We start from the raw sequence: 27,094 nt of genomic DNA, 5'->3' as shown, positions 1-27,094 counted from the left end.
AGAGTTCAAGCTTTAAAAATCTCAGTCACCCGGCCACTGGCCCAGGCCTCCTCATGCACAGCTCCCTCCTCCTTAGCGGACTGGCCCTGGCTTCTATCTGGTGGGCCCCCCCTTCCTCTCCTCTACCCCAATCCTAAGGGCCGAGGATGAGAGCCTGTCCCAGGGAATGCAGGTGCCCAACGAGCAGCTTTACAGAGGTAACCAGTCAGCCAAGAAATGGCACAAGCGTTTTCTTCCTCCGTAACTGTTCCGGGAGTATTTCGCACTGTGCCCTTTTGCTAAACCTCACTGTCCTCAAGACTGCTCTCACTGGGGACAGTGACAGGTGGCTGCCCTCACATGCTTGCATGGCCTTCTGTGTTTGGACGATTCAGAGAAGCAGGAATTTCAGACACAGCAGCAGCAGCTGTTTGTAGGGCCTTCCAAGGGCCAGGAAGGGACTTACATTGGCAGTGTCGAGAATGTGTAGAAGGAATAGGGGCTACGGGGCCAAGACAAGAGGAAAGGAGAGAAATAATGAAAGCAGACATTTATTTAGGATGATGGATGAAGCTACAACCAATTAGAGAGCCTCCTCTGTAGTCGCCTATTCTGATTTCATAGCCATAAGGTAGGTGTATTAAGGGAAATCTGTTTTAAAATACCCTATGTGGACATTCTGTCCTTTTTCATAACATTGACTTTATTCCTGGACATCTGATCAGGAACAGTGGCATCTTCCGGATGATGCTCAGAAGCCAGGGAAGAGAAAGAGCAAAACTGCAACATGGGAGGCGCAAATCACCCTCGCTGCTCCCTCCCCCCGCCAACAAAAGCACCTGCACCTTCCCATGTGCTCTGGCAACAGGGATAAGCACCCAGAGGAGGCGGAGAGGTGGCGGCTTGTTAGCGAAGTAACGGGCCAAGGACCCAGCCTACCTCCGAGAGGAGAGAGGGATGATGACCTGCCATGGGTAGCAGGGTTTTCCTGACTTGGAGAAGCATCTCTTCCAAGCCAGACAGGACGCCTGTACACGCAGTCCCTGCTCTTCAGGGAGGCCTGAAGACGGACAGGAGCAAACCATGGAAGACTCCATTTTTGAAAATTTTGTTCCAGCTTCTGGAGTTTAAACTTAGGTTACCATAATTTTTACTATTTGAATCTCTACCTAAGAGATGCAAGAAATGAGAGAAAAAAAGGGGCAACTGCCTCTGGAAACTGACACCGATTAAATACTGGTCATTAACATGACTGGGCCAAAATGCAGAAAGAAAACAAATGTATACTTGGCCCAGTTTCCAACTAGTTTTCTGCCATAAAGGTAAAAAACAGCTGCTTTGTTAATTATTCACGAGGTGGGTTACAAAATGTCATAAAAGGAAAGCAAGTCAGTAGTGGGAATTTGCATACATAGATTGAAATGCAAAAGATAGTATCCATTTACGGGAGGAGTGGCTGTCCCCTGGTGAATTTAACACTTTACGTAGCAATTATGTGAACATTGCCTCCAAGCCTCCAGAACACATGACCCTAAGTAACAAGGGTAGAAAAGAAATAGGGAGCTTCCTGTCTGATGTGGGGTGACTGAGACCCACTACAGGCAGTTTCCACCCAGGCCATCATCAATCTGGTGTGGAAACCAAGTAGCAGATAAGGAAGATGATATATTTATTTCTCCTTGGTACATAAACATGGGGGAGTGGCCCACTCTACCATCCACTAAGAAGAACGGTATCTCTTATTCCTTGGTGTTAGCAAGTTCACCGGTAATGATGATGACAGAGCACAAGCCGCATGCTCTGGGCGTTACTTGCTGTGATTTTAACTCGATGGCTCAGACCAAAACACCTCTGACATCAAAACTAAAGATGATGGTGTGGTTTCATTTCTTTTCATTGCGACTTTGTTATTAACCCTGAAATTTGGCAGCATGACACCTAGTTATGTACCCACAGCAAGCTGAGTTTGCCTGACTTTCAGCAAATGACCAAACGGTGAAGTTACACTGTGCCCAATACTCGGTTCCTCTTGTGAGGCATATGCCAGCACTTCCCTAAAGATGGGTTCCTGGGAAAGCCCTTAGGGATTGCTGAATTCACTTTGGGGACATGCAAGGGCAGGGCACTATTAGAAACCAGTCTAGGAGGACACACGGTTGCTGTGTACAGTGGTTACAGGCCATTGCTGGGATGTCACCTTTCATCCTGTGGTTCTGATTGGCTCCGGTGTGAGGGCAACAGCCAAGGACTGCTGTTAGGACATGCCAGGGTCTGTAATAGGCCCTTGGGAACATCTGCTGACCACCCTGTCTGGCAGCTATTTCCTGCCACCCACAACCACCGGTAGCTGGCTTCCCAGGCCTCACCCAGCCCCCGAGGCTATTCTTGCACAGCACCAGGCGAGTCTTGCAGCCTTGGTTAGACCACACTCAATCTCTGCCCTGAGCCCTCCAATGGCTCCCACTTTCACTCATTTTGGGGTATGGAGGTACCCCAAAGACCTCTCAACAGTCTCCAAGCCCCACCTCCTCCTGGCCACACTGCCCTCCTTGGCCCCTCCACGCCGGGAACGCCCTCTGTCGTTGCCCGGTGGCTGAGCCTCTTCGGGTTTTTGCTCACATGTCACTTTCACAACCCAGCTTGCTCCAATCCTTTACTTGAGATGCACTCTGCCCTATCACCCCTACATCTCCCTACCTGTTCTATTTTTCCCAAGGTTCTTGTCACCTCTTAACAGTCTGATTTATGTTTATTATGCTGTCTGCTCCCCCACTGGGATGTTAAAAGGCAAGGGTTTGTCTGTTTTGTTTGGTCCCTGATGTATCCTAGAACAGTACCCAATTCAATATTTATTAAATGCATGACTTAAAAAATTTCTTCCAATTCATAAAAAGAAGAAAAGAAAGGATGCTATAATATTTGTATACTGGTAAGCCAGCCTGGTGTTCTCAAACCAGCAGGTAACTATCAAAAAGAACTGTGGATCCCCCCTCCATGGACTACATCTCGTCAGCACACGCATGAGACAGTTGCCAGCCAAAATCCACGAAGCTCCACTAGGAAGGACGCTTGGCTCTTCTCGGCTCCCTGCCTGCACGCTCCGTGCTCAGAGTCAACTGGAGTCCATGCCTAATGCCTGGTGATCCCAGGAGCAAATTTATCCTATAAAGGGCCAGAATGTTACATCAATATTAAACTCAGTAAGATGTTAAATTAACACCTAACTCTTTTGTAAATGTCCTAGGAGTTGTGTTCTCTGGTCCTTCCTTAGCACTGTCCTTTCTCATTTCTCCTTGTACTTTCAAACTGGAACCGCTCAAGTCTACTATTTCCAGCCCTTACCTGCCTCTCTTATTTCTAACTCTACAACTATTTCCACTGACAGGTCAAATCTCTTCTATCCAGTTTCCAAAGAAAGGGAAAAGCGAGTCCCTAAAATCCAAGCTGCTGGGCCACAGTTCTCATCCTGATGTAAGCCAAGGTAGAGCTTTATTTGTGCACAACACAGGGAAGGATGGAATTAACATTTAATATCACTTTAAAGCCTTCGTGCCTGCTTCCAAACCCTGCAGAATTAGGGAGATTGAAGGCTTTGTTGCTGAGTAGAGATGCCAGGCTGGCCTCTCAGCCTGCCGGGGGTATCCAGGGAAGGGGGTGAGGCTCTGCTGAGCTGTCCATCCAGTCATCTAAGAAGTCCACCAACCTTTCTTTGCCCAGGAGACCCTCCTCTCACTGGAGTGCACGTAATCTTCAAACACTGTCTGCAAGACTGTGGCTCGCTCTCGGATTTCCTGGGGGCCCACGGCACAGGATTTCTGGGAGGGTGACGGAAGGATTAGAGGAGAGACAGTCGGAGTCAGGAATAATGAAGCAGTTTATAATAGATTTAATAACAGTAAAATCACACAGTAACCACCTAGGGGCCAACAGGGTAATCCTTTCAATATTACTAGGGAAGAAAAAGGGAGCTATAAAGATGTTAAAGTCAAGCAAAGACGAGGATGGCTTTGTGAGAGAGCGGATCAGGTCTACTTATTTATTTACTTATTTACTTACTCTTCTTCCTGGCCTCTTATCACTCATGTTCAAAGAAAGCCCAGTGGAGACACTTTGGAATTTTCCAGGTCCCATTCGGACTCTCAAAACATCACTGAACACAAGCAGTTCTCAGCGAGTCGTGCGCCGCCTGCTTAGGCCTAAGTCCCCTCCCTCGCTCCTATACTCACCAGCAAAGCGGGCAATTCCTCTGTAAGAGCATCCCGCAGGGACCTGCCTAGAATCTAGCCTGCCCTTGAATTTCTGAGCATGGACTCTCTTCGTTCCTTGTGAACCTAGAGAAGTTCACACCCCTGGTGTTTCAGATTCGTTCTTTCAGCCTAGAATCACCCTGCGATCTTCCAGGAGCCTGTTAAGGCGTGGGCGGCTCCAGCACTCACATTTGAAGCGGACTGCAAGGACCCTCACAGTAAACTGCCCTGTGCAAGAGATAACATCTGTTTGCACCAAAAGACCCTCCAGTTGGAAAATGTTAAGAAAATAAAAAACGATTTTCTTTTCATCCTTTAAAACAATCTCGGAGAAAAAGATTTCCTTTCTTTAGGTTCTCCTGAAAACGAGTGGTTTTATTTCTCATTCCTTAAAACGAACAGAGATGCCTCCTCTTGAGTGTGAAACTGATCCAGAACACAGATTGTCCACAAGTTTGGCTACTATGCCTCCCCAAGATCTTGACTGACTGAATGATGCTATTAAGTCTCTACCCACAACAACACTGTCCGTGGAGACACTGCACAGGGAAAAGCCAGTGCAAAACCCAGTATGTGCCCATTCACCCCACACGGGACAGAGCGCGCGCACCCGTGTCTGGCTGCCCGTGCCTAACTGCGACTCCTGACGCCCTCTCACTTCTAAAGCTGCCACAGGAGCACAGAGGGGGGAGAAGAAAAAGCCTCACTCTTTTGATTGACACTCATCTCTCTGTATTAATAGAGACTTAACCTGGAAATGTTTTTAGTTTAGTCAGATCATTCCTGCTACCTGTTTGGTTGATGACAGTCTAGTTTATTTCACAGTACATGGTCCCCCAAAGGGCTTTACCCACGCATGTGTCAAGAAGAGTCACTCAGGAGCTGTGTCATTTAGGGAAGTGGACATTTGCTATTGTCATTAACAAGGATTTTTTCTTTACCCTCCTAACTGATGTGAAATGCAAACTTTTTTTTTCTGCCCTCCTTTCGTTAAGCTACCTCAGCAGCACAATTGTCACCTTCCTTGTGTTTTTTTTAATATGAATGTGAAATTAGCGAGGATGCCCTTTCCCCTGGCGGACAGAATCCTCTGTTATTAAAAAGTAAAGCACTTTAATAATGAAAACTTTTTCCTCTTTTTCCTGTGTTTTAACTGTTTAAAATTAATGAGAAGGGCAGAATGGTTGTCAAAGCGATATTGAAAGCCGGGCAGCCAGGACCGAATAAGCACAAAAATCCCTCTAGAGTGTTAGATAAACAGAGCTCCAGCCCGCTCGAATCCCTCTGTTGGTTATTGTATACATTCTGTAACAGCTCTCAGAATAGATCTGAGAGCCAGGGAGGCAGAGAGGTTTCAGAATTCCAATAAAGGCCTCAAATTAAAGACAGCCTGGTGCGAATTCCAGGAGAAAATTAAAGAGACCTCAAGCTTAAGTGACAGGTGACTTGCTTCTGTGTCACAACTGTCAGGGGATTTAGTGATAATATGGCAATATATTACAAAGGGCTTTTCTTATTCCCCCCTTTAGGTTTCAAAATGAGGCATCTTTTCTTCCAAACCGAAAAAAAAAAAAAAAAAATTACACATACACACATATATAATATGAGCGTGTATACAAGTGAAATATGAAGAAAAAAAAGGGGATAAAACTAGGTTCACACGTTTGAAAGGATGAGGTCAGTTTCAGTAAAATATAAGAAAAAGTTAATGGCAGAAAACATAATATACTTAGGAAAAAGCATGTCTTTTTCCCCTCACTCCCATTCCCAGAAATACTTCACTTTAAAATTGCCCCTCTTGAGAATGACTGAGATATTTTTCATGTCTTTTGGGGAGGACAGTCTAAATTTAAACTGGAGACGGAGGGGCACAGTTATGCAGCACCATCTCAGCCCCAGACAGCTATGATGCTCCCGTAACAAGGGCGGGTCAAAGCCCGGAGGGCACAGGAACGCCCTGCAGGCCTGGCTTCCCCACCCTCAGAGGCACACACTCAGTACTGGGTAATGAAGCTAACTTACAACTAGTGGGCCATGGGTACTTGAGAAAAATAAATTCCAACAGTCCACACACACTCACTATTCTATTCCTTTGTCTGTGAGACCCTCTGATCTTGGAGAGCACAGATGATCAAACAGGACTCAGCAAAGGGACTACTGGTCTTAGTTTAATATCTCATGATGCCAGTGACAGATTTTTAAGTTTACAGGCATATTTCGTAGAACTAAAAAATGTATGTAAGAAAACATGTTTGGGTGTGTGGATACTTTGAAGATGAAAATTTCATGCCTATCACGAGGCAACAGACGACCTTAAGATATCTAAGCTGGACTATTTTTGTTGTAAAAATGTTTTAGATGCTAGCAACGGTGGGGGAGGGCCATTTTTTTTTTTGGAAGCATGCCTTGATACTAGCGACTTCTAAGGTATTTTTAAACTAAATGGAAGGATTCTGTTTTAATCACTTTATTGCCAAGCAGAGTTTTACCCCTACAGTCCCTAGAACCTTCTGAGTGCTTCTCAGTAAAGTTGAAAGATCAAATTTATTCTCTTTGTAGGTGGGTGAACACACCCGACGTAGCTATATATTTTTTATATACCTAAATATGAAATATACATTTTACAGATGCTTCACTTTCTGCTCACAGAAACCCAAAAATGTATGTGCCAAAGGGACATTTATAATGGACTTCAGCCAGGCTGGGAGAGGAAGGGCATTATAATGAGGTGCCTGGCTATATGTGTAAAGGGCGATCGACTGAGTCTTTGTTTACCTGGTCTTGCACTGGTCCATATACTGGAAAGGACTGTCCAAATTGAGCCTAGCAATCAAGACATTCTATCTATCTTCTCAGGAACAAACAGTAAGTTGTATCCAGCATTTGCTTTATTCTTTTTACTACTCACACGGATCAGGAACTCTCAAGCTGCATATCTACGTGACAATAAGTAAGTCAACCCTAGTAAGGTCATCAATTTACTTTTTCTTTGTCCTTTTGAATTACTGTTAAATTTGGTCACAAAAGTCAGGTTTTCATCGACATGACTTCTGGAACCTAGTATGATTGATTTAATTTGACCAGTTATTTTGATGTCAGTGAAAGTGCAACCTTGCTTAGTGTTTTTTTTTTTTTTTCAAACAAAGACCACCACACCTTAAAAGTATCAAAACACTGTCCTCATTCCTATCTGTGAGGCAGGAGCTCAGGGCTGCAGTGAACTTACAGGGCCCAGAAGCGGGCAGGGCACTTTCTGCCTTGTGTCAGCTTCTCCTCACAGCAACCCTAGCAGATGGGCTCTTGTTCTCATTCCACAGATGGGGAAACTGAGGCTGGGGACAAGAGGGTCTGCCCAACATTGCTAACCACCAGTAGTGAAGCAAGGGCTCAAACCCAAGTCCGTCTGACACGATCTCACATCAGCTCCTCACGTCTCAGCGATCTAAGGCTGGCCTCAAGGTGAGGAAAAGGCTTGGAAAGAGGAACTGATGCCACGAGGCCACAGAAGGGCAGATGTTACAAAAGTGGCTGTGCTGGTCCCTGAAAGAGCAGGAGGCAGTGCAGCCGTCTGCTTCTTCCCTGGGGACTGTCCTGCAGGCTCCACACACATCCACTGCTGCCCCAAAGACAAGGCCCAGCCTCCCGGAGAGAACTGAGCTGAGCTCCGGATAAACACCAGCACCAAAGCCGGCCACAGAGACTGTATAAGGGAAGCCGAGGTGGCCTAAACCTCTGCTAACTAATTTTGTGACTTCACTGCTTGCTCTTATTTCTGTAGAGTGGGGCAGGCTGTAATGGTCTATTTATTGTGCTACTGTAAAAGGCGCTGGGCTCCGTGTCACTGAGTCTGGCTTACCCCCCCACCTGCTGCTGGCTGACATGGTGGTGACGACGATGGCCAGGAGGACAGCGGCCCCCAGGCCCCGTGTAGCTACTCAGGTTACTTCTGACTCCACCCTCCAATCTCCTTACGAGAACACTAGTATTCTCAATTTTACACATGAAGACTGAGGCTTAGGAAGGTCCAGTAGTTGTTCAAAGGTGAGTAAGATTAGGAATGTGGCCCTAAGGCCATCTCTTGACCACTCTGCTACACTGCCTGCTTATCCCTACACTGCTGTCGTGGGCTAGAGTGAAGTATCTGTGGGAACATTAAAAAAACCTACCTCGAATTTGCAATAGCTTTAGAGGAACAGAAGTGTGCCAAGACCGATGAGTATCTGTCTGGTTCGTGGCCAGTTCCCTTGAAAACAAACTATTCATATGGGATCCCCAAAAGTCCAGCATGGCTGGGATGTTTTACAATGAAGCCATGCTTTAAAAGACCTGTTTGATCAATTGAATCTTTAGCTGCTATTTTTGTTCCCAGAGATCTTTGTTATGGTACTATTTCTTGACCAAATTTCACCTCTATGAAAATGACTACCATTGCCTGATCCAACAAGCAATTTAGCTCCATTTTCTTGGCTTAGGTAATACTAACAGAGGCGCGCTGGTATATGACGTCAGGTGGCCTGCTTTCACACCCCAGGATCAAGGACTGTTCGCTGCCCTTCACCTCTCTGGCCCATTTCCTCGTCTGCAGAGTGGGACACCGATGTCTACCTTCCAGGGCTGCTGGGAGGATGACACAGGACCAAGCACGTCAGAGCTTAGCAGAGTCCTGGGTCCAGAATCCACACCGGGACCATGTCCTTGCCTTTCCCTAGGTGAATTCCCTCAGGTGCGCTCTGGCACCAGAGAGCTTACATCAGGGCCAACTAGAGTCCAGCCTCAGGGAGGATATCAATCCAAATAATGACTCAAACTAACACATAAAAAAAACCCACTGGCCTCATCTATTTGGCTTTGATTTTCCTGTCTGTCCTTAGGCGTAACAAATTGCAAAATAGTCAAGTAATTAGTATGTCATAGATAAAATCACATACAACACACACACACACATGCAACATGCCAAGTGATGTGTTGTAGGGAAAAGAATGCTGGCCAAGGGAAAGCCTCAGAGAAGCAGCTGGAAAGGATGTTCGGGGCTGCCTGCAACCACTCAGGATGTCCGTATGGAACTGCACAGAGAATAAAATTTTTCTTAATGATTTCAGCTTTACTCTCTCTCTGGGTTATAGCACACACATTAAAAAATGAATGAATTGTGTCTGAAAGGAGACACAGGGATATTTTAATTTTCTAGTCTGTCTTGGATGGACAGGTCTGGTCACTTGTCCATACTGACACTTGGAAAGGGACCTCCAGGGCTAAGTGTGTAACGCTGCCTCCAAACGCGTTCTGGCCTGGAATGCGACCTTCTTTCTGGGAAGGCTGCTGCTGCCCAGCCCATTAACTGGACTGAGACCAGCAAACACATCCAGAAGCAAAGAGAAAAAGCACAGTCAAGATTTGGCCTCACCTAATGTTCATGGTTTCTATACACTGTGCTTGATGGAGGAAGTTAACTACCCCATGCATGACATCTCCACTACCCCAAAGCAAGAAATGAGTCACGTTGGTTACTAGGAAGCACATACGCAATACAACTCACCTGGTTTCCCCGGCGCCTCCCTTTGAAACAATCATCCCTTGTCAGGACAGACAAAATATCTTCCACCTTAATCTCAGAAACACTGTAAAGGAAGGGCGTATCAAGGTAAACTTATTTTGTCAAAAACATTCAAAATCATGCATAAAACTGGCCTATTCTCGAGCTAGTTCATTTAAAGTAGAAGATACATCTTCACAGAGAAGAGAGTATTTTTGTAAATTTAGGAATTGGGAAGAGGACCTCTATGATACTCTAGGGACAGATGGAGCAACATTCAAACAATTTCCTTCCTCCTTAATGAATTTGAAATAAGCTACATTTAGAATTTCCTTTATAGGGATCATGTGATTGTTTCTTGTTAAGTCTCAAATACTAAATTAGTAGGCTTTCTTCTTGTTTATTGAATATACTACCTTGACTTGGGCAGAAGATGATAAACATTTCACATAGTCCCTTTGGTTTTAATAGTTAAAAAAAAAAGGTGGAGCAGGCTAAAGATCCTTAACTTCCCCGTGCAGGGTAAGAGTAACGAGCGCCCCCCCATCTACGCACAGCTCTCTTCAAGTCTCCACTGAAGGACTTTACCCTCTTGTCTCTTGCTCATTAAGCAGTGAGAGCCACACAATCTCTGTTGAATCTAGAGCTACGTGCAAATGGCTGAAACCAGAGTCGGGGCTTCACCCTCCAACAGAAGCCATCAGGAGCTGGCAGCAGACTGTCCGCCCTACTGGGCGGTGTCTGGCTCCGCCCGCGCTCCCCCTGGGGCTGTGCGGGCAGCGGAGTGGAGTGCGTTAGGGGCTAGGGAGGAATACGGGCAGCCAAAAACACTTCCCCGGGAGAAAGGAACAGGGCAGGAGGCGCTCTGGAGGGAAAAACAGATCTTAAGAAGATAAATGATTTTCCTGTATGTTGTTTTTTTTTTAATGTAACAGTAAATTAAAACATGAACGGCAACCTCGTGAGAGAAGACAATTCCCTCCCTTTCCCCCAAAGGTTGGTCTGACAAAGCTATGAATGAAAATGTCAAGTCTGTGACAGTGATTTACCTGAAATGTGCCACCACTTTCCTGGAGCCCCGGCACCCACCCCTCAGCTTTCTTGTCTGCTGCCAGCCCCAGGATACGTGAATCTTTCTACGGCAGCTAAGAGTCAACTGGAGAAGGCAGAGTATATACTGCGAGCGCAGGAGTTGGGGAGAAAATGCTCAGGACTTCATGGAAAATCCATTTTCATGTGAGAGAGAAATGCTACCGTTACAGAATTTGCCTTATTCATGCCTGGGAATCTGAAAAGAGGTGAAAACAGAGCCCAGTCCTACCTTTCCCTTTGTCTATCTGCCTTGCCTCTATTCATCGCTTTTTTTCTTGTGGGGAAAAAAAAGGAAAAACAGAAAAATCAGAACATGGGTCAAACACTGAAGCGAGGAGAAAGAAAAATGAGTAAGGCCACCGCAACCAGGCATACTCGGAACTGCGGCTGCCATGGAGAGGCGCCGTCCTCTGAGCTGCACGGCAGTGCGACCTCCCAGCCAGCCTGGCTCCTAGGCTGTGTGTGAGTCTGTATGACAGTGTTGGGGCCAATCACCCAAAGCGAACAGGAGCTGGGGAGAACTGGAGTGATTTACAGTTTACAAGGGCACATTCCTCCTAGTCTAAGAAACTGTGGCTTCTGAGAAACAAAGCAAATCTACTCTGCTTATTTATGGTTCTATCAACAGATCTAAATCACCCCTCCTTACTGTGAAAAGAGAGAGAGAGATACATAAATTCAAGGAGTCAGTCTTATGCCTGATCTAAGAAATATACGTTTTGATGAATCATTTACATTTCAATAAACCAATGATGACTTTCATTAGAGACATATTTAAAGAAGAAGTGGGAAAAAGTTAGGAATTCAGGAAGCCAAAAGGATCCAGAAACAAAGCTGCACTGAGAGAGCAGCGGCCCGGCCCAGGGCACCCGCCTCCCGCCCTGCCGGGCCAGTCACACTGCCCGGGGGAGTCCTGCGGCGCTCAGCTCGCACAGGCAGGCGGCGACCTGCTGTGACGGCCGCTGCTGCCGAGACCCTTGGCCTGCGTTCCTGAATCTCCCCTGCGATCCATCAGCCATTGCAGCATCCCGCTGCCTGGCTCTCAGGCACAAAACTACCCACACACCTTCCTCCTCCTCCTTTTTTGTAGTATTTAGGTATGTACCTTTTGGGTTCAAAAAATGTTCAAATGTGCTTCTTTCCATTGTACACTTTCCAATTCATTCTTGTTAGATTTCATTTTGTATTAAATCAAAAAAGCAACCTATTTACATATATCCGCTATATGGCCCTTCATCCAACAGAAATCAGGCAGTGGGATGTACCGGCTGTGACATATTACTAAGCTCTGCTATTTTTTAAGGTTGACTACATCTGGCCCATGAAGCAGTCGGTGGTTCAGGCTCGGGCACCTCAACAGGTGCATTTTTCAGGGCAGAAACCAGCGAGACTGCAGGCCTGCAGCGCCCCTTCCCCACAGCTAAGTGCTCTCACACTACCCCACCCCTTCTCGCCACTGAGGACCCAAGTCTCTTCTCAGCCCTCACCTGCCCCAAGTCCGAATCGCTGGAAGCATCGTGTTGAACTGCCCACAAATGCTGCAGGTGTGCTATTTTTCCAGCTAAGATCATCACAGAGGATGACTGTACTTCTATCTTTAAAATATACTTGGCTCACTAATAATTCATGTTGGTACTGTTATTTTCCCTTTTGCAACTGAGGTTTACATTTGAACCTTTCACATCAATCAACTTGGATGTGTTCATTAAAGAAAAAATTAAAGAACAGAGCAAGGCAGAGGCACCGTGCTGGTCACTCCAGGCTGGACAATCAACGTGTGACTCCATGACTGCAGCGCTCGCCTTCCTGAGATCACACCAGATGACAGAGCACGGAAGGACTTCCAGGGAGCCGGGGCGGGAAGGAACGGGAGGCTGTGAGCTTGCAGGTCCCGAATGGAAGGTGGAGGGAGCCTGAGACACTGAGAGCCGGAGGGGCACTGATGCCGTTTTCCACTGTGGGACTGAACTACAGTTCTGAAATGCCGTCCAGGGGGACAGAGATCCCTGCAACAGGGAGAGCGGCCCTGGCCTATGACGACGGCCATCCAGCCTGTGAGGCCAGGAGGCCAGGTTGGTCGGTGGGCTCCCCTTCACCCACAGGGCTTCTAGAGTGCGGCCGCCTGACCGGGGGCCCGCCTAGATGCTGAAAGCACGCAAAGGGAAGAGGCAGCCAGGGTCCAGCCCAGGGAACTCAGGATCTCCAGACGGAGACGAAGCCCTGGTGCTTGATGGACTGATGGGCATGAGATTTCTCTCTCACAACTAAGATAAAATATGCGTGCCTTCCTGAAACAAAAACCACTAAACTGACAAACTGTATTAAGGTGGGGCACATTAAATTGTAAGAAAGCCCAAACCATCTTTATTACTAGATTCATCAGGAGTGGGTCCCTGTTTCTGCCAGCTTTGAAGAGCGTAAGGCACAGGTTCTGAGAAAGCCCCAGTCCATACATGTTCACACCAGCAACCTCGAGAGAGCGTTAAGTCTGACAAGGGTGAGAGGCAGAGCTCTGCAGGGCAGGATGCGTGGCGGGTGCTGCTGGAGATCGCCATGTGCAGTTCCCTAAGTGGGTGCCCTGCACTTAGTCCCACAGCCCCCCAGACCAGGTCCCCATGCCAACTGCTGGACATTCCAGTTCAGATATAGAATGCAATGACTTTCCCAGCTCTGAACTTTAGGGAAAGAAAGTCTCATCATTTTATTTGATGGATGACATAAAACACAAAGCTGGGCAAAAAAAGCACCAAGAAACATGACCCCCCCCATTCAGCCACACAGCTGACCTGTGTGCCAGCATCATAGCGTCGGTTCTAGGTGGTGTTCGAAGCAGCCATCACTGCTTCTGTGCATGGCCTGTTCGTGTGCCACCATCTAAGGCACACATAATTCTTCTTATGCTTCCAAAAACAGTTTATGCACCATTGTTCTTTGTCTGAGCAGAAGACACTCTTGAAAGTAGATTGGTGTGAAAACTGCGTGCTGTTAAGAGCCCAGTGTCAGAGCTTGAATACTTCAGGTGCCAGAGGTTTTATGGAAATCATGACAAAACAAATTTATTTCCATGGCCGAGGTGAATTCTTTCTGCTTTCCTCATAAGTCCTTCTGGCCAGGTGGAGATATTGTTCTCTATATTTCTTTCTTTGTCTTTCCTGAGTTAAGTTCAGGGTCTGATGGAAGCCCCTGACTGGTAAGACTCCATGCAGTCAGGCCCATGACCAACGGCAAGAACTGCAGGCTTTACCTGGGGACATAAGGTGCTGTCACTTGACTGGGCACCTACGAGATGGCAGCCAGACAGCCTTGGCTGGAATGTACAGTGTGTATTCAACTGACACTAAATTTCTTCCCTGGGCTTATTTTCCTAGGGGAGGGAGAGTCGTGGGATGAGTAAGAAGTACTACTTTTCTCAAAGACAAATCAACTCTAATGGTACAGAACATTAATTGCAAGAAATAAAAAGTGTGAATAAAAAAGATCTTTAAGAAGCTGGCTGTGAGGGCTGTGCACATTTACAGTAAGAGAAATAAAACAAAGAGTTCTCTCTTAAAGTAAAACGAAGTGCAACAGATAGTTCTCTGACTTAGTCTGGCAACACAATGAGAACTGTCATGTGCTGATGATATTAAGGGCTTCAGTCTCTGCCACCGGCTACTCCGGGGCTCATTCAGGGATCACAAGGGTCAACGGCTCTTCGTCAGCTACAAGGCCCACCCACTGTAAAGCGACAGAAAGTTAATTAGGTGAGATCAGCTGAAACCCTGTTCAGGTTTCTGACTCACTTGATTTTGTGAGAAGCCAACGAGTTGACATATTCTGCCTCCGAAGGAGCCAAAATGAGCAGGCTGCTCCCATGGCAGCCAATCCGGGCGGTTCTCCCGATCCGATGAATGTATTCAGCGGGTGAAGATGGAGCATTGTACTAAAAAAGGTAACAAAAATGAAGGAATTCGCAGATCAAGAGATTGCCATTAATTGGAAGTGCAATACTCCTTACCTGCCTCCAGGTACCCCAAGAATTAAAAGCTGGTGCTATGGTTGCAAAACCTATTGCAATCACAAGAAGTCGCTCAACCCTGAAACTCCTGGCTTCATTGGAAATAACAAGGCTCTGACATGCAAATGTGAACAGTGGCCAAGTTTGAGATAAACGAGATGTCTTCTCATCCCAACATCTCCCTTTTAATTTTACTTCTCCACAGGTCTCTTCATTTCCCTATCTGCATCTTTTCACTGAAGTGACCCTGCAAGGTGAAACGGAGGCAGGTGGGGAAATTGCTGCAGGATGACCACATGACCTTGGCCTACTTCCTCTGTACACAAAGCAGTGGAGACGAGGCCACAGAGGACTGGACAGGACGAGGAGGAAGGGCCCGACCACTCTGATCACAGAGGTCAGCCCTGTGCCGGGCCCCTGCACCCGCCCAGAAGTGGGGCCCCAGCCCTGGGTTGCAGTCCCACTCTGCCCCAATGGAGCGGAGTCTCAGGGCAGTTGGGAAGCAGGTTTCCTCCCTGCAGGGACAGGCTTCTGCTCCCACGGAGAGCATTCTTCACTTGGGGGAAAAGGGCAGACTCCGTAAGACAACAGAATGAATTATGTATAGCATGTCATGTTCTCATGGCAATAACTTTGTCACCATTAAAATGAACTGACCATATATTCATTCTTCCTTTTTTTTCTTTGCTGCTTCACAAATCAAAAATCAGAATGCTATGATGAATGTAATGCAGAGGAGGCCAGGCACATTAAACTAATCAGTATCCACACTATTAGAAGGCTCTAAATGATCAATCTGATGTGTCTGGCATGCCACACATTAAAATTATCCTTGCCTTATCTTTAATTTGCTCTGTTGCTAGCAGGAGAGAAGACACAATGCCTCTAGTTGCAAAGTGATCATCTGCCACGAGATCAAATTTCCTAGCCAATGAAAGGCATGCAATTCCACTAACATGTGAATAAAACCGTGACTCACGTAAACAGGGCATGTGTCCCCTGGCCCCCTCACAGAACAGCTTCAAAATACCATTCTGCAGACTAACAAAAAGAAAAAACAAAACTAAAACCGTCAAACTCTAGTGCTAACACCTGTACCCTCTGGCAAAGCGTCTAAGGCTAGAGGTATGTGTAAGATGCTGTCAGGGACTTAATTGCCCCCTGAAGGTCAATGTACACGGACACGGCTCTAAGGACAGCTGAGCCATCTCCTTCTGGGCACAATGAGGCCTCCCATGGGCCCAGGTAATTCCTGCTATTTTCAGACTGCTGAAACCTTGGTGTGACATGCGTTAGTCTGGGAGCAGGGGAGCCTGCCCCTCCCTCCCGCAGCCGCACAGTCTGGCTGTTTTGTTGCAGCAGTTAGGTGGGCTGGGTTAAGGAAAGATGTCGGGAGAATTGTGCAGAGAAGGCTGGTTGCTGCCTGGTTACCAGGGCAACACCCAAGAGGGTAATAATAATTATTCCACTTAAAGCCAATGCATCTACTCATGATCATACATTCCAGCCTCGAGCTCGCACCTTAACAACTAAAAAATTACCTGAACAATCCATGTGACTTGAGGGAGATCTAAGCCCCGAGCTGCAACATCCTTCAAAACAGAAAAGAATATGGCTTAGAACTGAGTTTCTGAACCATTCTGGGGTCACGGATCCATTAGATAATGTAATGCAAACCAGTGAGGGCTCACCACACCTCAATGTGCACAGGCATGTACATGTAACATACACACACACCTCAATGTGCACAGGCATGTACACATAACACACGCACATGCACACAAGTGCACACACACATACCCATTTGTATTCAACTTCAAGAACCCACTGAAGACTGTGCTTAAAAATTCTAATTTAGGGCAAGTTCTACAGAAGCCTGCTGGTGTGGCAGTCACAACCCGTTTCAAAAAGAATACAATCTGCAGGTTGGCCCAAGACCTTAAGTCATTACCAGCTGTGTCAGGTAAGAATTCTGAACACTTACTAGCATGTTCTACTACTTTTACATTTTATTTGGAAAACCACTCTACAAGGAATGCAGCCATGGCTTACTATCCCCAACCCATACTTAACAGCAATGCCTCCCAATGATGTGGCTTTGAGGCATGCTTCTAGAAGATCACCCCAAGATATTTCTTAAGGTGAGCTGCAAAGTATTTTCTGGGGACGCTGCTTATTAGCCTCTGAGAGCAGAAAGGATCAAGTAATGCCCCACCTCCTCTGACAGCTAAATTAGAATGCCAGCTGAAGATTTAACCAGACAAAAGAAAACTACAAATGCAACAGAGATTTGCTTTTTCAGCTGGTTCCCACCCCAAAAGCAAAGACTGTCTGCTCTCTAGTCTCTGGCCATTCTGGCAGAGAGACTAGAAAATGGGCATTCTCTAGCCTCACAATACCCTCACTCCCAGCATTCATCTTCAAGACTACCAGTCACAAAAAGAAACCCACCATTTACTGAGTACTTAGTAAACATCAGACCCTGTGTGCCATTTTGCCTGCATTATCTTGACTGACCTTCAGATCAGTTTTTCTCAAAACATTTATGACTCCCATTTGACAGAGAGGAAACCAGGGTTCAGAGAGACCGAGTCAGTTGTCCAGGGACACACTGCTAAGTGGAGGGAGCCCTCAAACCGGGTCTGCTTTACTTTCTATGGCCCAATGACAGTACACTGTTGCGAAGTCAAAAAGATGCTGCATTCCTCACACGCTGCTGATGGGAATAGCAAAGCAGTACTGACCCTGAGGGTGGAGAATTTGGTAACATCCAGCAAAATTACATATGTACTTGCCCTTTAACCCATATGCAATCTCACACCTAGAAACCCATCTCAACACACTGACAAAAATATAAAATGATATACACAAGGCTATTCATTCCAGCACTATTTGTAATTGCAGGTCTGGACAAAACCACAATGTCTAGCGACAGAGGCAGGTGGAATAAAATATGGCAATACCTACCCAAGTAAGAGTATCATACAGTTAGAAAAGGAATGAAGATTCCCATGTTAATATGGAGAATCTCTAGGATGTATTTTGGGTGCATAAAGTATGCTTTTGTGCAAAAAATGGGGAAATATAAATATATCTGCTCATATTTCAGAAAGGAATGATGGGAAAATCCAAGAGCTTATAAAAACAGTTACCGAAGGGGAGGGAAGAGAATGGGGAGAGGGGACAGGGAAGGAAACTAGACTCCCTTTAATGGACTTTTTAAATTTTGACTCTGAGACCATATAAATGTTTTGACATTAATTAAGTAGTAAGAAAATGAGCTGTCATGCAGTATCACCTAAGATGTATTCTTGCCAAAAACAAAGCAAGACCCTAGCGCCCAGATGCAATCTCGGACCTAACTACTAGTTTTCCGGAAGTAGGGGGGGAGAGGAACAAGTCGCCACCACCACAGGTGCACAGCCAAAGCCCAGAATGTCTAAAGGACACATGATTTGGTTCCTCCTACCAAAAATATCAGAGGGGAAAAAGGTAACAAAAACAAGGCATTACATGGATAGACGGGTAAATGGGTAGTTGGAGCCACACACCAAGAACCAAACCTGGAAGAAGGTTCATCAAAACTATCGGCTGTGGTCACCTCGGGGCGGAGGGGGCTGGGCTGAGTTTCACTTTTCTCTTTGCATTTTCCTGTGTTGCTTGCTTTGTGATAACGAATGCCTATGATTTCTCCCCAAATTTTCATTTAAATAACCTCCAGGAAATTGGAAGCAAAGTACAATGAGCACCTGTGTATCCTTCACCTGAACCCACTGACGGCTCAGCTTTGGTACGTCGGTTCTCTCTCTATACATGCGTTTTTCTCAGCCATCTGAAAGTAAGTTGCAAATACAACATTTCACCTCTCAATACCTTAACACATGTGTCCTAAGTAAAAGGACATTCTCCTACATAATCATACCTAAAAAACCAATCATCAGTCATACTCAAATTTCTCCAGTCATACCTAAGATGACTTTTATACTTGTTTTTCTTTCACAACCCAGAATTGAATCACAAAGCATACTCTATTTTTATTATATCCCTCTAGACTTCCTTTAATTTAGAATGATAGCCCTGCCCACAATATTTTCTTATTTAGTTTTTTGATAACAATACATTTTGAAGAGTCCAGGTGTCTTGAGGAACTTTCCAGAATCAGGATTTGTCTGTTCTCCATGCTAAGATCTGGGTGAAGCATTCTGGCAGAGACAACAGCGGTGTGGTGCGTACTTCCCGGCCACGATGCCGAGACACACACTACAGCAGTCTGTCCCACACTGGTAGTACTGTGCTCACCCACCTGAGTTAGTGGCGCCCCCACAGCTCTCTCCATTGTGAAGGGGCCTTTCTTCTTTGAAATTAATAAGTTCACTGGGAAGGGAGAACGTAAGACTGCTTCCCAAAACCCTTTGCCCAGCGATTTCAGCATCTCTGATGCTGCCTGTCTGCAAAATGATGACTTTCTTAGTCCATCATTCCTTCCTTCCAGTTAGTAGCTGGCATTTTTCTGTTAAGAATAGCTCTCCCTCCCCTCCCCTCACTTTCAAGTATCACTAACAATTTATGTGCATAAAGCTCTTTGGAAAATAATTATCCTATGCAGTTTCTCTAAGTAGCATGTTAAAACAATCAGGGTCAGAGGCAAGACCCAAGGAAGATACTGTCTTCCCATCACCCAATTTGCCCAGAAGGCCCAGAGGGCAGGGCAGGATCTGATTATACCTGAGCTTTCTGGTTTCCTTTGCACAGTGGCTAGCTGCATGTATTACGTGTTAAGTGGAAGTTTAGTGTACTAAAAGTGTGTCAACCACCCACAGAGTGTTTCCAGATAGTTCCCACATGCCCTGAAAGCTGAAGGCTGGTGTCCCAGAGCCGACGCCTTTGAGAGCACAGTTCAGAGAGCTCTCCAGCTAAGTAGGAGCAGGAGCTGCTTTCTACGCTAACCGCAGCTGATGGCTTTAGAAAAGCTGACGGGTTCTTAACTCTGCTAAGCTCTTGTTAAGAAATGACTTATTTTATTTAAGTGCCCTGCAGTGGCAGAGGCGTGTACACGATGGGCTGCCTGAGCTTTACAGACAGGCTTTGTAAAAAATTTAATGCTTGTTGGCTTAGTAAATTCAACCAAGAACATAGAAAAACTCTGAAATAGCACATAGCACATGGTGTTGCTGAAACCCCCGAATACAAACACACTGGAAAGTGAGTTAGTTAGGAAGGTGCCAGGCGGCTGTCACTGGGACTGCTCAAGGTTCTCTTTCCCACCTGGGCGATCTAGCTCAGGGCCGCGGAGCTCCCACTCCCAGTACCTCCTGTGCCGGCATGGGGGGCCTCACCGACAGCTAAGCACCACCTGCACTTAACCCAGCTGTTTCTGTGACGCTTCTATCTCTTCCCAGCCTAGGCTGCCACAGAGGACGGGAAGCGGGAGCAGTCCTCCTGCTCCAGAATCAGAGACCTGGGCTCTAGCACCACTTCAGTAGTGTACAAGCCAGGTCAGCTCTCTGAGCCTCAGTTTACCCACCTATAAAATGGCTGAAGACCCATCCTATTTACACCATGGGGTCTTGTGAAGATCAAATAAGACCATGTATGTGAAAGGTGTTTTGAGAATCATACATCTATTTCATTTCATGGTAAAGTTAAGACTTAATATGGTGGCAATCAGGCGGTGATTTAGAAGCCTCTTCAACTTGGCAAAGGCTTTGGTTCTCTGCCACTGTCAGAACTTAGATCCAGCCCAACTGTACTCTAACCTAATTAGGGCAAAAGAATTGCTAAAGTCAGTTCTGAAAGACACTCAACGGTGAGGCCTTGCACGCCCTGGGCTTGACAATTGGCTGCCTCCATGAGACCAACGGGTACAGATGGAAGGCAGCTTGCTCAGGTGCCAGCCTGTCAGTTGGATTAAAATGACTCATTTATTTACCCAAGAACCTCACAAAGTGCTTTTACTAACGGAGAGGGAGCCTGCCGGCTCTCGGAGCAAGGGACACAGCAAATTCGCCTCTGCTGCCTTCCCGGCCTGCCAAGAGTCATTATTGCCGTGTGTGGAAAGCCATCAGCGGGGTGCAGGCCCCCGTTGTCCGGGTGACAGATTGGGCTGCGTAATCAGAGGAGGAAGGAAAGAGCGCAGAAGCCGTCAGAGGCAAGAGATCTTGGCTGGAGTCACCAAAAACCTGGCAACATGAGTTAGCGTAACTGAGTAAACAGCCAGCTATCTCCAAATGATCCTGCCGTTAACACAAATGAAAGAAAGTGGCAAAAATAAACTGTACCTAAAAAACACACCCCAGAGAAAACCAAGAAAGCCTACATTTATCTTGGTAGTAAACTGACATTCTTGTGACTCTTACAGCCTCGACTCCTTTGTCTCCTGCCTCCTGGCGCAATGGAAATTCCCCAGGAGGAAAAGAAATGAAGAACCGTACAGACATAACAGCGTGCTTCAGGGGAAAAAGGAGAAGGTGGAGGAAGGCGGCGCAGGGCACCCAGGCATCTTGTGAGAAAGCAAGCATGTGCTGGACAACCACAGTGCACGCCGGCGGCGACGAGCCAGCAGACCTGTCCAGAGAGGCTGGAAGTGCCTCTCCTTGTTGGGGAAAAGGTGACTGTCCTCCTTTATCCAGGGACACCCAGAGAGCTCCATGTGCACCAACAGAAGGCCTAGTGTCGGCCCTCAAGCCAGAGGTGGCTAGGAAGTACCATTCTCCGGCACATTTCTCTCTACCGGTTCACCAGGGAAACAATGGCATTAAAAACCGCGTTCCCTCCCTTTGGCTTAGGGTAAGTCCTCTACCATAAGCATGAGGAGGCATTCTGCTGATGATCTTGATTCCTTAATTCCATTTGGGAAAGTGGGCTTTGAACTTACAAGTAACTTTCTTTTAACTTGGCTGCTTCTTAGATCTTCTAGAGGACACAAGCTTACATTTCAAACATGTAGAGACCAGTCTTTCACAAGCGGGTCCCTCCTGCCCCAACTACCCTCTCACCTTTGCCTAGACTCCATATCATCATTGTCACATGTTTACTGAGAACCCACAGACCATGTACCAGGCCCTGAACGACTGCATGAAATTAGCAAAATCCAAGCTTTTAAGATGTTAATAATCCAGAAGAAAGAAAATACACACATATACCCTTACTGTTCCCAATAACAAAAAAGAGAGAAGGTAGGAAAGAGAGAAGGTGGAGGGTGAAGTTTCCTAGAAGTACAAGAAATAGCATAAGAGAGCTTCTGTGTGGTCACACCCCAATTCCCAACTTTTCATACAGACATTCAGTCTTCTGGCTCATTCAAAGATCTTGGGGTGATAGATTGAAGTGGCAAAAGCAATGTTATGAAGGGGAAAAAACCCCACATAACAACATGATTCCTCTTTACCAAAAGAAGCCAGTTCCCATCAGCCTGTCCTGATGTGGCCCCCGTTCTTCACGGGCACTAAGAAGCCTCCTGAAGAGCAGTCAGAGGGCTGGCAAGCAACAGGCTCTTTAAAAGGACGCAGAGTAACTGTACCCCCAGCCAAGTGTGACCCAGCACAGCCTGTCTCATGCGCCCCACCTCTCTCAGACACCAGGCTAAAGCAAACAAATATGGCAGAGTAGAAGGAACTGAGAGTGGATGAAGACCTTCTCATCGCTGCCTGTGCTCGAATCCTGGCTTAGAAATGGAGGGAATGAGCCTCCACCCCACTCTCCTCCGGGCACGATCACTGCAGAGTAATGCAGAGACCGCCAGCGGAGGGTCGGTGTACTGGAGGCAACCTGAACAAGTAAGCGAACAGGCAACACAGGACTTTACGAAGAGAAATCAGGTTGTGCCAAGTCAGAGCCTGCTTCCCATGCATACCCAGACTGGCAGGGGCCCATTGGGGTGCCATGCTTTGCTAAGCCAATGGCACTCTGTCTACTGACATCGCTCGCCCGCAGTTATCAGCCAGGCAGAACAACGGAAGTCATCATATGCTTTTGACCCCACTGAGAATTACATTTCAGAAAGAATGATCTTTACTTCCATGTGGAGCTACTAAAAAAACCAAAACCAAAACAAACTGAGAAACTGAACTTCAAACACCTGGAGTTTCCTTCTGCCTCTGACCGAACCCTTGTCTGTAAAACACAGCAGGGTGTGTGGAAGGAGGCTCGACAAGTTCCCACCAGGGACAAGGCGAGCATCTTCAGGGCCAAAGATAAACATGTTGTCCCTATCCTAACTCAAACGCCAACACAAAGGTTCCTCCTGCCTTCCGTTCCAATAGACACGTGGTGACATTCACCCCTCAGGCAACACCATTTTCACAGAAAACTAACTCATTTCCAATAAGCAAGTATTTTAGTCTTAGCCTCTCTCACCAGAGCAGGCCATCTGGTGGGAAGACCCCTAGACAGGGTGTGATGAGTGGCACAGAGAAATGCAGGGCACACTGGGACTGCTCAACAGGGAAGGGCCAGGGCTCCAGGGATTGCTTTCCTGAAAAAGTGAAATGAAGCTGAGAGCCGAAAAGCATTTACAGGGCCGGTGTCCCAGGCACAGGGAACCCATACATCAAAGCTTCAAGGCCAGAAAAAGCAGGAATGATGCAGTCAGGAACTGAAAGACCTGTATAGCGGAAGGGTTGGGAGAGAGGGGGACGTGGAGACAGAGGGCACAGGAAGGAGTCAGGTTCCAGAAAGTATTACTAGGCATAAATTTTTGATGAGTTCCTTTATCAAGTAGATTATTTGGATCCATTTTCACTTTAGACCCAGCCTTTAAAGATGGTTTTAGAGCAAACATGAGCTATCTGATGTGTGGCAGGCTTCCTCAAGGGAAGGGCTCCTTGGTCAGACTCAGACCTTCTTAGGAGGCAAGATTCTGTGGCAACTGTTCTCAGATCAGTATGTCCTGTGTCAGTGGAACCCCTGTTCACCACACACATGAGAACTGGCACACTGTGATATGCAGGTGACCGGGAAGGCTATCTTGACCCATGAGAAACAAAGCTGCACTCACTCATAAGCTCTAGATTTAGAAAGAAAATCTCTGTTACCTTTAAAACTGAGCGTAGAGTAGGAGTTACTTACAAAACAATTGTATTAAATAAGGCCTAGACAGGATTCAACTAGCGAACTGTCTTTGTTTCCACCAGCACTCAATTTACAGTGCAATTTCATGACTGTATATACAGGGATTTCTCAAATAACCAGTTGGGGACTCAGTTATATCATCCAAACTACAGGGAAAGTATTTTCATCTTGGGGGGTAAGCAACAACCATGTTGGAGTGGATCCCCAGAGATGGGGAGACAGTGAAGGCGTGTTTTCCATCTCGAAAGAGCATGAGAGATGTGCATTAAAAAGGTCAGCACTGTGCTGCACGAGGCAGCTATCCAAGACTGCAAAGATGGAGGCTGAGTGAACTGGCCCCTGAAAACTGGAGGGCAAATGATAGTTTTAGACAAGCAAATAAAATCTGTCCAAGCACATCTATTTTCCTTTAAGAAAAGGTGAGCAGAGGCAAGTCACATGATTTTGTCATGGAAAGACTTTCTCGGCTCTAATTACTCCCGATAGCTGTAATTTACAAGTTTTTGGTGGAGAGAAATTGCCAAGATTCACACGTTTTCAGAGCAACAGCTGCCGCTATTAGTGAGCAAATCACCAAGCCTTCTGCATGGTGGCGGTCAGCGATCTGAGGTGTAGTCAGCTGACAAACCAGCAGTGCAGAGACCAGCCACCCCAAGAGGCCCCTGGTATTCCCGCTCTTTGCACCTTTTGTCAAGAGACGAAAAATTGCCACTAGCACCACAGGAAATTTCAACATTCACGTGGAGTCTGGAATGGTACGTACCGTGCAAAGAAGGACACCTGCTGTGGAATGTGAGAATTCTTGAAACACTGCTGTTCTTTCCTACAAAAACAAGGAAAAGCAAGGCCTTACAACTCAGAGACCAATGCCAGCAAGGCAGGCTTAGTTTCCCATAACCTTCCCAGTTTCCTATGCGGTGGCTCTTTAGGCACAGACGCTTTACCAAGAAAGAGGAAGAAGGGGGGATGCTTCCCATCTTCTCGTAAGACCCTGTGCGTACAGGACGGGATTTCCCAGGCTCCAGCAGAGAGGCAGAGCTTTGAGGGCTGCACCTTCCAGTGCGACAATGCCAGGGCGGCAGCCCCTTCAGCAGCGGCCAAGGCCAAGCAGGCAAAGCCAAAGGCCACAGGTCCCTGCAATCAGGGTCCCCTGTACAGGGTTTATTCTTAGTACATTTCCTACGGTGGTTCAGAGGAATGAAGAACAACCAACTTTTACCACAGGGCAAATTCTTAAAAAACTAATTAAAAAAAAAAAGATTTTAAAATTATAAAAGCCATATATTTTAAGTCATAAGAAGAAAATTAAATCATCCTACCACCCAAAGCAAACCACCACTGGCAACACCTTGGTGTTTCCCAAGCCTCCTTCCATGCAAAACCTAACCAAATCTGTAACTTTTTAAAAAACGGCATCATCCCACTTTTACACCACTAGCATGCTCTTACCATATATCAAAAGAACTGAACGTGTTTTTATGCCAAGAAATATCCAAAGCCACAATGTGTCTCATGACTGTATAGTATCCAGCTGAACGGGAGCCCCTCATATATGCCCAGAGCACCGTCGTTAGCAAGGGAGGTTGTCCGCAACTGTTTACTACCACAAACAATGTCGGGAAAACGGCTCTGCAGGTAAGTCGTGTATACATGCTTGATCATTCCCTTGGGGTAAACTCCTAAGGGCAGACTTGTGGGACCAAAAGAGAGCATACACTAAGAGCTTCTCAGCAAGAGGCTGAAAGGGCATGCCCAGTGGGTGTTCAAGTCACACGGTTCCATGCATGTCCATCTGTCAGCAACAACAAAAAGGGAAATATAACCAAATTACTAAAAATCTGGAAAACAGAAAAAAGCGAAGTCTCTCCTCCCACTCCGGCACAGCCACTTTGCCATGGAGGTGCACCTCATTCCAGTCTTTCGCCATGCGTGGATTCTGACACGTAACTGGGAGGGGGCCCAAGGGCCACATCACTCATATAGCAAATAATGACAGCCAGCATGCCCTGAACAGTACTGCGCCCACCACTGGCCTTTGCTGTATGCATCTGAACTTACCCAATCCCTGTGACAACCCTACGAGGAGATACTAGCACCAGCTCCGTTTCCAAATGGAAACACGGGGGCAGAGGCTAAGCAACCTGCCCCCAGGACACACACACAGCTAGTACAGGTTGGACTGCACCAGGCCCAGGAGCTGTGCTCCAGAGTTGGAGCTCAGACCCCCACAAGGACAGCTGTATTTGCCCATTTGCTGCATGGGCTGTCCCGGGGCATTTCGAATGGCTGCGCCGTAGATGCGAAATCATAAAGGTTCATAAAAGCCTGTGAAGCATCCCGACGCCTGCACACACTGGGCGCAGATCTGGGCTGAGGAAGTCTATCACACGCTTGAGCTTTTGTCACAACCACCACGTGGCAACTCCTTCCAACAGTCCCGCCTCCTAACGCTCCTAAACTTGGTTAGAGCTGTGTGGGTCACGTACGGAGACCACACCACGGTCGTGTGGAGCAGTGGCCGGGGTAACAAGGCAGCTGTGACTGGGACTCTTTAGTCTGATCTGAGACAAGACACTGCACCTCAGTGTTCATAAATCAAAATGCAGAAACTGTCCCATCTCTCTTCTACCCATCTCAAGGGAAGGCTGTAAAGGCTAAATCCTTAATAAACAAAGTAACACAGCAAAATACTAACAATTACAAAATTATACAAAAAATCTAATTATTCCTGAAAGAAAAAGAGGGACAGTAATAACAGCACCTCCTCTTTCCAGATCACTTCCTATGTGCCAGGCCCGGACTAAGCAGCTTAACTGCGTTAGTTCAGTGAATCATCACAAAGCCCTGTGAGGTAAGTTCTGTTATTATCTCCTTTTAGAGACACAGAAACTGCGGCACAAGAAAGTTAAATGTCCTCTTCCTGAGGTCACACAGCCAGGACATGGCAGAGCAAGGACCAGAACACAGCAGTCTGTCCCACAACACACGGCTATGAACATCCTGCTAGACTGTTGCCTGCTACAATGTGAGATAAGCAGTTGGAAAGAATTTAACTACAGAATCTTTTGTGTGATCCATCCAAATTCCTAGATCCCCCTGAGTTCACATCCAGCCCCCTCCTCACCCCCCGGCCTGCCCGGCAGAATGCCTGATGGAAACAGTCCTAGAGGCTCAGTA

At 46.6% G+C, this 27,094-nt stretch overlaps 1 protein-coding gene across 5 annotated transcripts in view; it reads right to left on the bottom strand.

Annotated features, from left to right (window-relative positions):
* Window positions 1-27,094, bottom strand: part of DDX31 (DEAD-box helicase 31) — a 66,985-nt gene that overhangs the window by 18,423 nt on the left and 21,468 nt on the right. For all 5 annotated transcript variants that reach the window (XM_073222334.1, XM_073222329.1, XM_037007836.2 and 2 more), the window contains 5 exons: window positions 24,681-24,740; window positions 16,390-16,440; window positions 14,634-14,773; window positions 9,763-9,844; window positions 3,683-3,794 (listed from right to left, as the gene is read on the bottom strand). In XM_073222334.1, coding sequence (XP_073078435.1) covers window positions 3,683-3,794; window positions 9,763-9,844; window positions 14,634-14,773; window positions 16,390-16,440; window positions 24,681-24,740 — 445 coding nt within the window. The remainder of the gene's footprint in view (window positions 1-3,682; window positions 3,795-9,762; window positions 9,845-14,633; window positions 14,774-16,389; window positions 16,441-24,680; window positions 24,741-27,094) is intronic.

This window comes from Manis javanica, chromosome 2 (assembly GCF_040802235.1).
Source record: "Manis javanica isolate MJ-LG chromosome 2, MJ_LKY, whole genome shotgun sequence".
NCBI classification, from domain to species: domain Eukaryota; kingdom Metazoa; phylum Chordata; class Mammalia; order Pholidota; family Manidae; genus Manis; species Manis javanica.
This window is presented reverse-complemented; position numbering and strand designations above follow the sequence as displayed.